At 35.2% G+C, this 14,168-nt stretch overlaps 1 protein-coding gene across 2 annotated transcripts in view; it reads left to right on the top strand.

Moving 5' to 3' along the window:
• EFR3A (EFR3 homolog A) overlaps nt 1-14,168 on the top strand; it is a 102,481-nt gene that overhangs the window by 43,632 nt on the left and 44,681 nt on the right. For both annotated transcript variants that reach the window (XM_004431062.3, XM_087447444.1), the window contains exons 5-9: nt 625-746; nt 2,653-2,802; nt 3,407-3,544; nt 9,619-9,697; nt 13,307-13,442. In XM_004431062.3, coding sequence (XP_004431119.1) covers nt 625-746; nt 2,653-2,802; nt 3,407-3,544; nt 9,619-9,697; nt 13,307-13,442 — 625 coding nt within the window. The remainder of the gene's footprint in view (nt 1-624; nt 747-2,652; nt 2,803-3,406; nt 3,545-9,618; nt 9,698-13,306; nt 13,443-14,168) is intronic.

Below are 14,168 nucleotides of genomic sequence, written 5' to 3'. Positions count from 1 at the left end.
TGCATATTAAGGAATCTTAGGGGCCAGGTCTGTGATATACGTAAACTATTTAAAATTTTCTAAACGTATGGATCACTTGCTCGCTCTCTTTTTTTTTTCATTAGAAAAGAGATAGAATAAATTTTACCATCTTAGTTCTTCCTACTGAGTTTGTTATGTTTCCTTCAGTTTGTGTCCCCTTTTCTTTTCCGTCTTATTTGTATAATTTTTTTTTCATTCATGTGTTATTTAACAGCTGTCATGGAAGATTTCCTACCCATGATTAAGTAATAGAATTCCCTAGAGGTCTGGGCCTAACCAAAGTTATCACTGAAGTGTTGTCAGCATCTAGGATGTAGAAAAGCTTTATAGTAAGACCTTTCCTTCTAGAGAGTGGGCTCACTCACTCAAAAGGAACTGGATTAAAAAGTTATATTTAATATTTATAATGCTATATCCTTGATTTTCTCAAGTTCATTATTTAAGAAATCCTTTTGTATATACGTGATATTTGTGATATTTTGTATATTTCATTTGCTTCTTATTTGGATATTTCTTGTTAATGTAGCAAATAATGAATGAAAGTAAATGTGCTTGTTCTGTACTTTCAAAAAGGTGATAACACATTTATATTATTTTTTTTAGTTTGTCAAATTTGCAAATATTGAAGAAGACACACCGTCCTATCACAGACGTTATGACTTTTTTGTATCTCGCTTCAGTGCCATGTGTCATTCCTGTGATAGTGATCCAGAAATAAGAACAGAGTATGTATTACTTTATGATTTATAGTCAGAGTGATTTGTCGATGAATACCGTGTTTATATATTACATAATGATTACCAAAGGAAACAAGAAGATATTTGCTTTATCCCTAAAATTTCCATTGCTGTTAGAAGAACCAACTGAAGTAGCAAAATTGAGAGAAATTCAAAAATTTATATTTATACGTGAGGTATCTTATTTTCAGGTGTTTAGCGCCCCCTAATGAAAGATCTTGTCTTTTGCACATATTTTCACTTAACATTTTTCATTAATGTTTACGAAAAGAAACTTGAAATTTTCTATACACAAATGAAAAGCCGTATAGTACTTTTTTCCTAGTTCTAGGTCTTTCCAGTATTATATGATATTTGAAATCCAAAATGACAACATTTCATTTGAATCACTGTAAAACAAATGAGTAAGGGAAAATACTTAGAAGGTTTGATTTTTCTCCTGCTTTGCCTTTAAGTAAAAGCCCTTTTGGTTTTCTTCAGGTGTATTTACATTCCCATTTAGGTTCTAACTTAGATACGTATTATCAATCCCTTTATTTTTAGCAGTACACTATCAAATAGAACTTAGGGGTCATGGGCAGTAGGAAATGGGGCTGATAACTGTTAAGATTTTCTTAAAATATTTGCCTTACAGATACTACCTTTGTAGTAATGTTAAGCCTGCCCACCCTTGATAGCTGCACGAGAGTCTCTCAAGACTGTCTTTCTGTTTTAGAAAGCAGCACGTGTAGATACAGCTTTGAAAAGGGCAAAATTTGTCTATGTGTCTCTCGTTCGCTTTCTCACCTGTTGAGTATCATATTACTGCCACATGCCACTCTCCATCTGCTGCTCCTCAGTGCCTGCATTATTTCCCCATGGGTTTGTAAAGCATTGTCACCCCCTTCCCCATATCTCCCATTCTCTAAACCTATTTATAGCTTTTGGAAGACAGTGCTGGGTAAGCTGAATAAACCTCTAATGGTGAATATGTCAAATAGTAGAAAAAAGGAAGTAAATAACAATGAAATTTGACCGGAAGGAAGGTGTTTTGGGGCAAATGGGCTACCAGGTTAGCTCTGCTTGGGAGACTGTTCTTCCCCAGCTTTTATATGCTGTTTTCTAGTTACTTTTCTTCTCATCCTTGAACCTGTAGTTTTTTTTTTTTTTTTTTTTTTTTAAGAAGAGGAAGGAAGAGCTTGAGGAAGTTGAGGGTTATGGATTGGGATGGGAGGATAGGGCAGCATTCTCGCACAATGTGGATAAATTTTAAGTCACATATGATATTTTAAGTCACGTGACAATGTATATATGTCAGTACATAGATGTATATGTGTGTATGCGGCTGAGGTTATCAGTCCTCCATTTTGGTAGTTCTCATTTGTCATACCTTTAAAGGAACCAGCTTAGTCTTCCGTGTAGGTGGGCTGAGGAGGCAAGAGGATCTCAAGGAGAAACAATGAAAGAAAAGTCTGAGGAAGCACTAAGGGTGTTCAGGAACAGTGAACTCCTGTTTTCTCTTAGCTTCTGAGACTTCTGGGCAAGAAATGGAGAGAATCCAGTTCATGTTAGTTTGAATTATCATCCTCTTAAGGAAACCTAATTCTTTTGATTAAATCATTTTTTGTTGAAAAAGACTACACAGACTAGATATTTCTATATTTTACCGTCCTTTTAAACTTTAAATGCTGATTTTAACAAAACATAGTGTTCAAAGAAAGCCTCTTTGGAGCTGCCATATCTCTGTGTCCATCTTAGTTTTTTGAAATTTTAATTTCTTAGACTTATTGTGTGTTATTTTCTTTTTATTGACTTGAGATAACAATACTTATTTGGCATCCCTTCTCTTAACTAAGTAAACAGACTTGTTGAAGTAATTTTTTTTCATGATTCAATTTTTTCTTGTTTTTTATAGAATCCGAATTGCTGGAATCAGAGGTATTCAAGGCGTGGTTCGCAAAACGGTTAATGATGAACTTCGGGCTACCATTTGGGAACCTCAGCATATGGATAAAATTGTTCCGTCCCTGTTATTTAACATGCAAAAGATAGAAGAGGTTGACAGGTATTGAATAAAGATGTTAGGGTTGCGGCTGCGTTACTTTTGTATATGTGTATGTGTGCTTGCTTGCTAGGATAAGGAGGTTTTGTCTTTAGTATTATATAAGTAGTAGTCTCGTAAACTTAAGTGAGTTTAGACGTGCACTTTCTGAAAAACTTATTCCTCTGTAGTGATCATGTGAGGCTTAGCAGACCACAGGTTCTTACTTGTGCACTTAAGGTTTTGTTTGTCAGGTTAAATTTACACTCTGCTTGCTGCTTATTGTTGAGCATTCAAATGGCTGTTTGAATTAACACTACTTCAAGTCGCCAGTGTGAGAAACAGAAATTATAGCTGAACTTCTGTTATTCTTTAGAGATCCAGGATGCTTTTTCATAGGGAGTTAGAACTAACCAAAATAATAATAATAATGATGATTGTTATTGCTATACATTTTTTTCAACAAAAAGGGTTCGATTGTGTTTATTTCTTAGTCATTTTTCAAAGATATTTTGGGATAAAAGAAAATGTCATTTTAACGTTTCTGAGAAGTAAGATCTGTTCTGTTTAACTGTTAGAACTAGCAGAATTCTTGCATTGGTTTGTCTTTATTTCTTTTTCTTTTCAGTCGCATTGGCCCTCCTTCTTCTCCTGCTGCAGCTGACAAAGAAGAGAATCCTGCGGTGCTGGCTGAAAACTGTTTCAGAGAACTGCTGGGTCGAGCGACTTTTGGGAATATGAATAATGCTGTTAGGCCAGTTTTTGCGTAAGTAGTTGGCATTTTCCTGGTTATTTGTGACTGTGCTGTATTAATGTTGTGTTAATTTACTAATTGACAGAGAACAGATGCTTTTTACTTGTATGAGTTAGTTATTAATGGAGCAGTGTAGCATTGTGGAAAGAGTATAGGATTGAGTCAGATATCATACGTTTGAGCACTGGTTCAACCACTTCACCAGCTTTTTACCCTTAAAAATGAAATACAATCATGTGCTTGATATCATGTGCATCATTTGTCTTGAATTTCTACTCACAGACCTTGAAATGCAGATGCACAGTAAAATATTAAAACAAACAGTGCCCAAGTGTGATGTATCTTGTTTTATTAACTTCTGTGGTCAGTTCCCTTTATTCCCTGGCTTCTAGTTCTTGGCTTTCTTTTTGCCATGTCTGGATTGCCTTAGAGCACATTCACTTCTCTGAGTAAATTTCTTCTTATACCTAGTGAACTAATCAGAGCAGGAATATTAAATATCTCATTGGTACTTATATTCTGCCTTCCAGGCAAGATACATTTGTGAACTTTGAGTTTCTCCACATAGATGTTATCTCTCAAGCCTTGTCAAGCCTTTGTGTTCTAACTCAATCATCAGATGATAGATCTACTATGTAATATTCTGTGTAATTTATAGACATTTTTGCTAGTCTTTTGTTAATCATTTGCCTTGTCCTTTTCCCTCCCTTACTGTAATGTCTTTGTAGCAGAGATAAAGTAGTCTAAATGTAACATCTAGAATTCTTTATTTAGGACAAATATTTGGGTTCAGAGTTGAGCTTTAGTTACAAGAATCTGTAAACCACAAACTTATATTAAAAATCAGAGAATCATTAGATTTTCAAAGGGATCTGTGATTCCTCACACCCCTCTTCCAAAAGAAAAATTGAGATCTACTGTTTAAAAACTCTGTGGGCTTATGGAAAACCAAATTTATGTCAAATATAACTAAAGGCAGATTTACTTTTTAATGTCCAGACATGCTAATTTAATATCAGAATTCCAGTTTTTATCTTAATACTTTTATTAACCGAAAGGTAATCGAGAAGGCCTTAAACATCTAGAGGGTGAGCCTGGAAGAAAGAAGCTACCAAATTAACTGTACTTGAGTTGAGTGACTTAAAGTGGGCTATATTGTTTTCTACATTGAACTTAATGGACAAATCCTGATCATATGTTAGTTAATTAATTGTTAATTAAATATTAGTTAATTATATAGTTAATTAGCTAATTGAATATTAAATGCCCTCTGCAAGTAAGGTACCAGGTATTTTTTGGAATATATGCATGAATAAAACTGTCCTAGTTCTTTTTTTTTTTTTTTTTAATTTTTTGTTTATTGCAGTAACATCGGTTTATAACATTGTAAAAATTTCAGGTGTACATCATTGTACTTCTATTTCTGCATAGATTACATCATGTTCACCACCAAAATACTAATTACAACCCATCACCACACACATGTACCGAATTATCCCTTTCACCCTCTTCCCTCCCCCCTTCCCCTCTGGTAACCACCAAGCCAATCTCTGTCCCTATGTGTGTGTTTATTGTTGTTATTATCTACTACTTAATGAAGGAAATCATATGGTATTTGACCTTCTCCCTCTGACTTATTTCACTTTGCATTATATCCTCAATGTCCATCCACGTTGTCACAAATGGCTGGATTTCATCGTTTCTTATGGCTGAGTAGTATTCCATTGTGTATATATACCACATCTTCTTTATCCATTCGTCCCTTGATGGGCACTTAGGTTGCTTCCAAGTCTTGGGTATTGTGAATAACGCTGCAGTGAACACAGGGGTGCATGTACCTTTGCAAATTGGTGTTTTCAAGTTCTTTGGATAAATACCCAACAGTGGAATAGCTGGATCATTATGGTAGTTCTATCGTTGATTTTTTGAGGAATCTCCATACTGTTTTCCATAGTGGCTGCACCAGTTTGCACTCCCACCAGCAGTGTATGAGAGTTCCCTCCTCTCCACATCCTCTCCAACACATGTTGTTTCCTGTCTTGTTAATTATAGCCATTCTGCCGGGCGTGAGGTGATATCTCATTGTAGTTTTGATTTGCATTTCCCTGATAGTTAGTGATTTTGAACATCTTTTCATGTGTCTGTTGGCCATCTGTATATCTTCTTTGGAGAAATGTCTGTTCAGGTGTTTTGCCCATTTTTTAATTGGGTTGGTAGTTTTTTTGTTGTTGAGATGCATGAGTTCTTTATATATTTTGGAGATTAAGCCCTTATCAGAAGTATGGTTTGCAAATATCTTCTCCCAATTGTTAGGTTGTCTTTTCGTTTTGTTGATGGTTTCCTTTGCTGTGCAGAAGCTTTTTAGTTTGATGTAATCCCATTTGTTTATTTTTTCTGTTGTTTCTCTTGCCCGGTCAGATGTGGTGTTTGAAAAGATGTTGCTAAGACTGATGTCGAAGAGCGTACTGCCTATGTTTTCTTCTAGAAGTTTCATAGTTTCAGGTCTTACATTCAAGTCTTTAATCCATTTGGAGTTAATTTTTGTGTATGGTGTAAGGTAAGGGTCTACTTTCATTTTTTTGCATGTGGCTATCCAGTTTTCCCAACACCATTTGTTGAAGAGACTTTCTTTTCCCCATTGTATGTTCTTGGCTCTTTTGTCAAAGATTAGCTGTCCATAGATGTGTGGGTTTATTTCTGGGCTTTCGATTCTATTCCATTGATCTGTGTGTCTGTTTTTGTGCCAGTACCATGCTGTTTTGGTTACTATAGCTTTGTAGTATATTTTGAAATCAGGGAGTGTGATACCTCCAGCTTTGTTCTTTTTTCTCAGGATTCCTTTAGCTATTCGGGGTCTTTTGTTGTTCCATATAAATTTTAGAATTCTTTGTTCTATTTCTGTGAAAAATGTTTTTGGAACTTTGATAGGGATTGCATTGAATCTATAGATGGCTTTAGGAAGTATGGACATCTTAACTATGTTAATTCTTCCAATCCAAGAGCACGGAATAGCTTTCCATTTCTTTGTGTCTTCTTCAATTTCTTTCAGAAATGTTTTGTAGTTTTCGGTGTACAGATCTTTCACCTCTTTGGCTAAGTTTATTCCTAGGTATTTTATTCTTTTTGTTGCAATTGTAAATGGGATGGTATTCTTAATTTCTCTTTCTTCTACTTCGTTGTTAGTGTACAGAAATGCAGCTGATTTTTGTATGTTGATTTTGTATCCTGCAACTTTACCATATTCGTTTATTACTTCTAAAAGTTTTCTGGTGGATTCTTTAGGGTTTTCTATATATAAAATCATGTCATCTGCAAATAGTGACAAAAACTGTCCTAGTTCTTAACAAACATGATGACTTGCACCTTAGTTATAGTACAATATATGGGTTATGAGAAAAGGTCAAAAAGTGCTATAACGGTTCAAAACAAAGAAGTCAAGTTGAATTTGGGATAGGGGGGCGATCTCTTTTGAGGTAGACTTAGGTAGATAAGTAGGTTTTAGCTGGTTGAGAGGCGTGAGCAGAGGCAGAGAATAAGTGTGGACTTTGAGTGAGGAGCAGAGATTAGTTGATACCATTGGCTGGAGGGTGGGATATAGTTAAAGGGTTAGTGTAAGATAAGAGAAAGAGTGTTGAGCCTGTACTTAAAGAGATCTTAAAATTTTATATTTATATTTAAATCTGTGGTAATTGGTTGAGATCTCAGCTCAGGGATATGAAACGGCTAGAATTGTCCTATGAGAAAATTAATCATATGAGCTATATAGAATGGATTTGAGCCAGGGTCAGTATGTTAGGAGGTTACTATTATAAAATTCTTGACAAGAAGTATAAGAACCAGAAGTAAATGTCGTCACATGTGAGTGACGACACCTGCTACAGATGACGAGACTTTGGCCAACAGCTCTAAACTTTAAGTTCTTTGCATTGATTGATTCTGTGCCTTTAAAGATTTCATACTTATACACCTAAGTTATTCCTCAAGGTTTATAAAATAGTTTTGAAATTAAACTTTGACATTTGGAAATAAAATTAGACATTTGGAAGTAGAATGTCAACAGCTGTGATAAAAGATAAAAGCTCTTCATGTTTCTTAATCTTTTCCACCAAAGTTGATAGAAGAGAGTAAAGTGATATTTGACCCTTGGTTGTCCAGAAGTAGCTTAAAGTAAGAAATTGGAAGTTTCTTTGAAGTCTCATGTTTTATTGTACAAATTAGTTGAAATTTTATATACCATTATATAGTTATTTCCATGATTTTTGTATATATGAAAATAAGTAGTTTTCTTCTCAAAAGTCTGAGTGAAATTGCTGTTCCAGTGAAAGGAATAGTAAGGGGAAAATTTTATACTTCATTTGACCCCTTAGTCCTACTGTGCTTACAGATCTCCCGCTAGTGTCCACATTGTGGAATTAAAATAGTTTTTGTTCAAACTGAATATATTTTGTGCCAGTTCTTGTTTTAGAAGTGGTTAATTGAATTGAATTTCTCTCTTTTTTTTTTTACCTTCAAATATCTCACCCAGTTGAGTGTGTAGCTCTGCCTTTTCTTCTTTATTGTGCATCAGTGACCCCTCAATATGAAACTCCCTACCTGTTTTGGAAAGATATTAAGAGTAGTAAATCATATAAGTCTGGGACAGTTGTTCTCAGAAGTTAGTGTGCTCATTAATCCTTGGGATGCTTATTAAAAGTGCGAGATCTGGGCCCAGCCCTGTGGCCTAGAGGTTAAGTTTGGCACGCTCTGCTTCAGTGGCCTGGGTTTGGTTCCTGGGCGTGGACCTACACTACTCTTTGGTGGCCGTGCTGTGGCAGTGACCCACATGCAAAATAGAGGAAGATTGACATAGGTGTTAGCTCAGGGCAAATCTTCCTCAGCCAAAAAAAAAAAAAAAGTGCAAGATCTTAGGCCCCCTAATCCATGGATTTGGTGCTGAGGCACAGTAGAGAGCCCAGAAATCCATTGTGGTTGTTCCCAAGGTGATTTTGATGCACGTTGTCTGAAAAACATGATTTGAAAATCACTGGTCCAGTATTTGGAAATTCTTTTCCTCTCTGTTTCCCTTTGCTACTAAACTTCTAGAAAAAATAGTATCTAGTTATTGCTTCTGCCTCCTTGCCTCCCGTGTTCCTGGTTCCACTGCAGTCTGCAGTCTGACTTTTCTTGCCCATCTGTTGGAGCTCTAGTTGCAGAAGTAACCAGTACACTGGACCTGTAACATTTCCCTCTGCTTTTTCCTCTCTCTGAATGGCTCTTTTTCTGGCCTCTGCTTCAGCTCAACCTTTTACTGTTTTTCTCCCAAATTATTTTTCTCACTCTACACTCTCTTTTGTCTTCAAGATTACAACTATTTACTAACATTCTGATTAAGCTCAAACTTATATTTCTTGGTCTTAACTTTCCTTTGATGTTTAGTTCATTATTTCCATTTGGGGAGAATTGAGATGTTGATGATATTGAGTCATGAACATGGGATATCTCTCTCTTTAATGTCTTTCAATGAAATTTTATAATAATCTTCATGAAGTTCTTAATAAAAGGTGTATTCCTAGGAACTTTATGTATTTTTTTGTCTTTTTAAAAATTAAGACTTTTTGGTTGTTAATACATAGAAGTGCAGTTGACTTTTGTGTATGCATCTTATATCTGTTGGTTTGGGTGTAAACTCTCATTAAATATAAGAATTTTATTAAAAGTTTGCTGTCGGTTTTTAAAATCATAAGCATTTTTTGGTATGCTTTTTCTGCTTTGAGTGGTTCTTAGGAAATTTAACATTCATTTTTTATATAAAGTTTAACGTTCATTTTTTATGTAAAGTTTAATATTTTCCTTCCTCCTTCGAAACACAAAGTTAAACTCTTTTGTCTTAACCATCTATTTTTTCCTAGTATTTTAGTTAGTTTTTCAGCTCCACAAATTAGATAATGTTGTTATGTTATTCAGTCAGCGTTTGTGCGTATTTTAACCTCTGTGTTTTTCACTTCCATTGCTCACCATTCCTTTTTGCCTTTCTGTCTTTCCTTCTGTGATCTTTTTTTTCCTTTTTCCTTAATTCCTAAAGTAATTTTTCTTATTGTTAATTATAGGCATTTAGATCATCACAAACTGTGGGATCCCAATGAATTTGCAGTTCACTGCTTTAAAATTATAATGTATTCCATTCAGGTAAGGATTGGTTAACTATTTATTATATTTATGTAAGTTAATTTTGGTTCTATTTCGATAAACATGTAATCAGACAGATATAGAACACTGTAGGGTATAAAACATGTTCTTAATTTAGTTTCTTATCTCATTTATTTTTATTTTCCACTTATGTTTTTATTAGCCAAGATGAAAAGATATTTAATAAAAAGAACTAAATGACTTTATGATGGTGCTCTTTATTGTGCCTTTATTTAATACATTTATTGTATATTTATATTTCACTGATAAACTGTTATTGGAATTGATATTAATATGGCATCATATAGCTGCTACTAAACAACTACCATTTATGGAGTATTTACGATGTAATAGTAGATGTATTAAGTCCTTTACTCTTTATAGAACCTTATGGTGAAACAGTCTTCTCTGCTGCACAGGACCACTTTGGTTTTCCTCGAAACCTGAATAGACCCAGTTAGCTCTTAATTCAAGTGGGACTTTAGGTCTTTTCTTTACACCATCTACTTTTTTTTTTTTTTTTGATGGGGAAGATTGGCCCTGAGCTAATGTCTGTTGCCAATCTTCCTCTTTTTTTTGCTTGAGGAAAATTGTTGCTGAGGTAACATCTGTGTCCTTCTTCCTCTACTTTATATATGGGACGCCACTGCAGTGTGGCTTGATGAGGGGGTTCGTAGGTCTGCACCCAGGATCTGAATCCGCGAACCCCAGGCCGCCGAAGCGGAGCACGCAGACTTAACCACTAAACCACCAGGCCGGCCCCACCATCTACATTTTTAATGCCCTAAAAAGTCATCATTAATTTAAAGGAGATAAGGTAGTAAAAAGGAGCACAGTTTTTAGTATAGGTCATACCAGGATTTACATCCTGTATGTGCCGTTGACTAGTTGTATAAACTTGGGCAAATTATTCAGCCTCTCTGAGCTTCAATTTCCTCATTTCTGAAAAGAAAACTTTAATGCATGCATTGAATGGTTCATTTATGTATTAAAATAGAAGCTACCATTTGTCAAGTGCTGGCTGTGCCTATGAGTATGCTAATAACCTTATATATGCTTTATCTCATTTAATCCTCCTTACTTTATGAAGTAGGTATTGTTATTCGCATTTTACAGATCAGAAAACTGACTTTTAGAGGTCAGGTAGCTCATTCAAGGGCACAGAGCTAGAAAGTAAAGTCAGGATTCAAATTCTGATCATTCTATTCTAGAACTTTTAGTCTAAATTAACCATTAAGTTAAGGTTACTATAGCATGCCGGCATAATATAGGTTTTAAAGAAATGGTAGTTATTATAAAGCTGGTTTGGATGTGGAAGGATAATTTAAAATTTTTTTTCCAGTTTTTATATTGAGATATAATTGACGTACAACATTGTATACGTTTAAAGTATATAGCATAATGATTTGATATATTTATATATTGCAAAATGATTACCACAATAAGTTTACTCAAAATCCGTCACCTCACATAGTTACAGATTTTTTTTCCTTGTGATGAGAACTTTTAAAATCCTTTAATTTAATTTTAATTTAAGTAGGTGAGAAGTTGATCTGGCAGTCTGGACGTAATTAAGGCTGTTCTCCTGGTCTTTTGTAGCCTTGTGTTTCTTCATTTGCCCTCCGCATTCAGATTTAGTTACTAAATGGAATTGTTTGTTGCAAGAAGTAAAGTAATAAAGCAAATGACAAAGTTGAAGAAACTTAAGGAATCAATAAATATTTGTTGATTAAATGTTTAAGTGGTTAGAACAGTGCCTGGCACCTGGTTACTTCTGAATGAAATGTTTTTTTTGTTGTCATTATTCTTCTGTTCAGTGTTATAGTAATATATTGTTGCAGGAGTCACCAATTGAAGAGTAGTAGAATAGCTAGTTATGGAACGCTTTTCATATAATAGACACAGTTTTAGGTGCTTTACACAAATTAACTCATTTAATTGCCACAACAATGCTATGAAATAACTGTTGTTATTTTCTAAATATTGTAGATGAGGAAAACTGAGGCACAGAGAGGTTAAGTAACTCTCTCTCAAGCTATAGGCTATTAAGCTATTAAGCGATGGAGCCAGAATTTGAATCTGGGCAAATCTGACTCCAGGGCTTACATACTTAACCACTATATTATGTTGCTGCTTCTTTTTTTGTGTGTGTGTGTGAGGAAGATCAGCCCTGAGCTAACATCCGTGCTAATCCTCCTCTTTTTGGTGAGGAAGACCGGCTCTGAGCTAACATCTATTGCCAATCCTCCTCCTTTTTTTTTCCCCCGAAACCCTAGTAGATAGCTGTATGGCATAGTTGCACATCCTTCTAGTTGCTGTATGTGGGATGTGGCCTCAGCGTGGCCGGAGAAGCGGTGCGTCGGTGCGCGCCCGGGATCCGAACCCGGGTCGCCAGTAGCGGAGCGCGCGCACTTAACCACTAAGCCACGGGGCCGGCCCTATGTTGCTTCTTAAAGCTATTCATCCATTAATATTGCTTTAAACTTCAGTATAAGGGTGAATTTTACTGTAGGTAAATGATACCTCAATAAACCTGAATTAAAAAAACATACAGTATAAAGTGTACCATCTTTGTAGTTTCATTCCTTTCACTCCATGTTCTCTTTCTATACATGGTACTATTCTTGAGTTGTTGTGATCATGTGCTGATCACATTGCTTAGGATAGCCCTGCGTTATGTAATTATTAACAACACTCTCATTCATTTCTGAAATGCCCTGATTTGGACAGTACATCAAATTGCCATCTTATTTATAAGACAGACTGTTTACGTAAGGTTCACACTGCAAAAGCGTACAGCTCCCTGGGCAAGAAATTCAGTTTCAAGTTGTGTGTGCGTCTGTCTATCTGTCTGACATTCCTCCATTTTAACATTGCTTTAAATGAAGCAAAAAGTAAAGAGAAAATGCAAACTTAATTTTTATTTTGGGTCGTTATAGAAGTAGATATGTTATGACGGAAATGCCAGAAATACCTGGAGATGAAATTAGTTATGTTGATAGATGGAAGAGAATTTTTTGCTTTTGAGCAGAATAGCCATTGTGTGTTGGACACTGCTTATTAATATAAAACCACCCACTCCAAAGGAGAGAAAGGTAACCAGCCTAAAAACAGAGTAGAGGGGCCTATCCAATAAGAAATAGTATTTATCTAGTTTGGGTAAGAGAAGAACTGTAAATGTCATAATCAGTATATTTTTAACAACATTTTGCCGTATTATTAAATTATAAGAGTGTGTAAATGTTCTTTGTGAAATTACAGAGAAGTGTAAAGAGAATAAAAACTTCTCATAAATCCCCCGTCAGAGATGGCCAGTATTAATATTTAGGTATATATAATTCTAGTCTTATTTACTTTTAGAAAACCAGATTGAATTTTATTAAACATAGTATTTTGCAACTTGCTTTTTCTACTGAGAATATCATACATATGTTCTAGTATACCTATTTAATCTTAAAAGAATGGTTTTTAATGGCTACATGTTCCATAGCATGAGTACAAGTCTCCTATAATTGGATGTTTAAGTGCGCATGATTTTTCATTCTTATGAATTCTGCCAGGATGCATATAATTGTTCGCACATCTTTGTACTATTTTGTTCTCTTTTAGGCTCAGTATTCTCACCATGTGATCCAGGAGATTCTAGGACACCTTGATGCTCGTAAAAAAGATTCTCCACGGGTTCGAGCTGGTATTATTCAGGTTCTGTTAGAGGCTGTTGCCATTGCTGCTAAAGGTTCCATAGGTGAGTGCCAGCAAAAAAAATAGTTAATGCATTAATCTGTTTCAGAATGTTTTTTTTCAGTAAGTATAGCAATGTGTGGGAAACTCTTTGAAAATATTTCTTATGTTTTTAAATGTGCTATAATTTCTCTTGAAATTTTGGGTTCATGTGATTATTCTCAGACTTCTTGAGCGTACAGTTAAGCATTTTCCTCCAAATCAATCTCTCCTTCTCTTCCTCCTTTTTTCTAATAAAGATTTTTGAATACCAATTATATGCTAAACATTTGGGAGGACACAGATACAAGAAACTAATAGTTTACTTGGAGTTAGACAACTCTACCTAATATGGTAATACAAGGCAGAATTCTTATGATCACATATCATCACATAGCAGAGAAAAGAGGGCAAATGGATTAGCAAGAGCGAAATATTTTGTAGCGCTTTTGGCTAGAATGTGTGGTGGTAGTGTGGAGAAGTCGGAGAAGTGGCTTAAATTCAAGTTGCAGCCGGATCATGGATCTAATTCTACAGTTGATTGACACTCTTTAAAGATTTACTGTAATCCTTATCAGGATAATTCATTTGGCTGCAAAATGTAGGACATATGAGAAATAATAGGTGGTTGTCATCATTGCAGGCATGAGGAGAAGAACTGGAACGTGGATGGCAGCAGTAGGACTGGGAATGTAAAAGCAACAGGATTTGATAAGTGACTGACTGGGGGAGTAAGAAGGAGAAGGGACAG

Source organism: Ceratotherium simum, chromosome 23 (genome assembly GCF_057802395.1).
Source record: "Ceratotherium simum simum isolate JZ-2026a chromosome 23, ASM5780239v1, whole genome shotgun sequence".
In the NCBI taxonomy this organism is placed as follows: Eukaryota; Metazoa; Chordata; class Mammalia; order Perissodactyla; family Rhinocerotidae; genus Ceratotherium; species Ceratotherium simum.
Note: the sequence above shows the minus strand (reverse complement) of the source record. Positions and strands in the feature narration are given on the sequence as shown.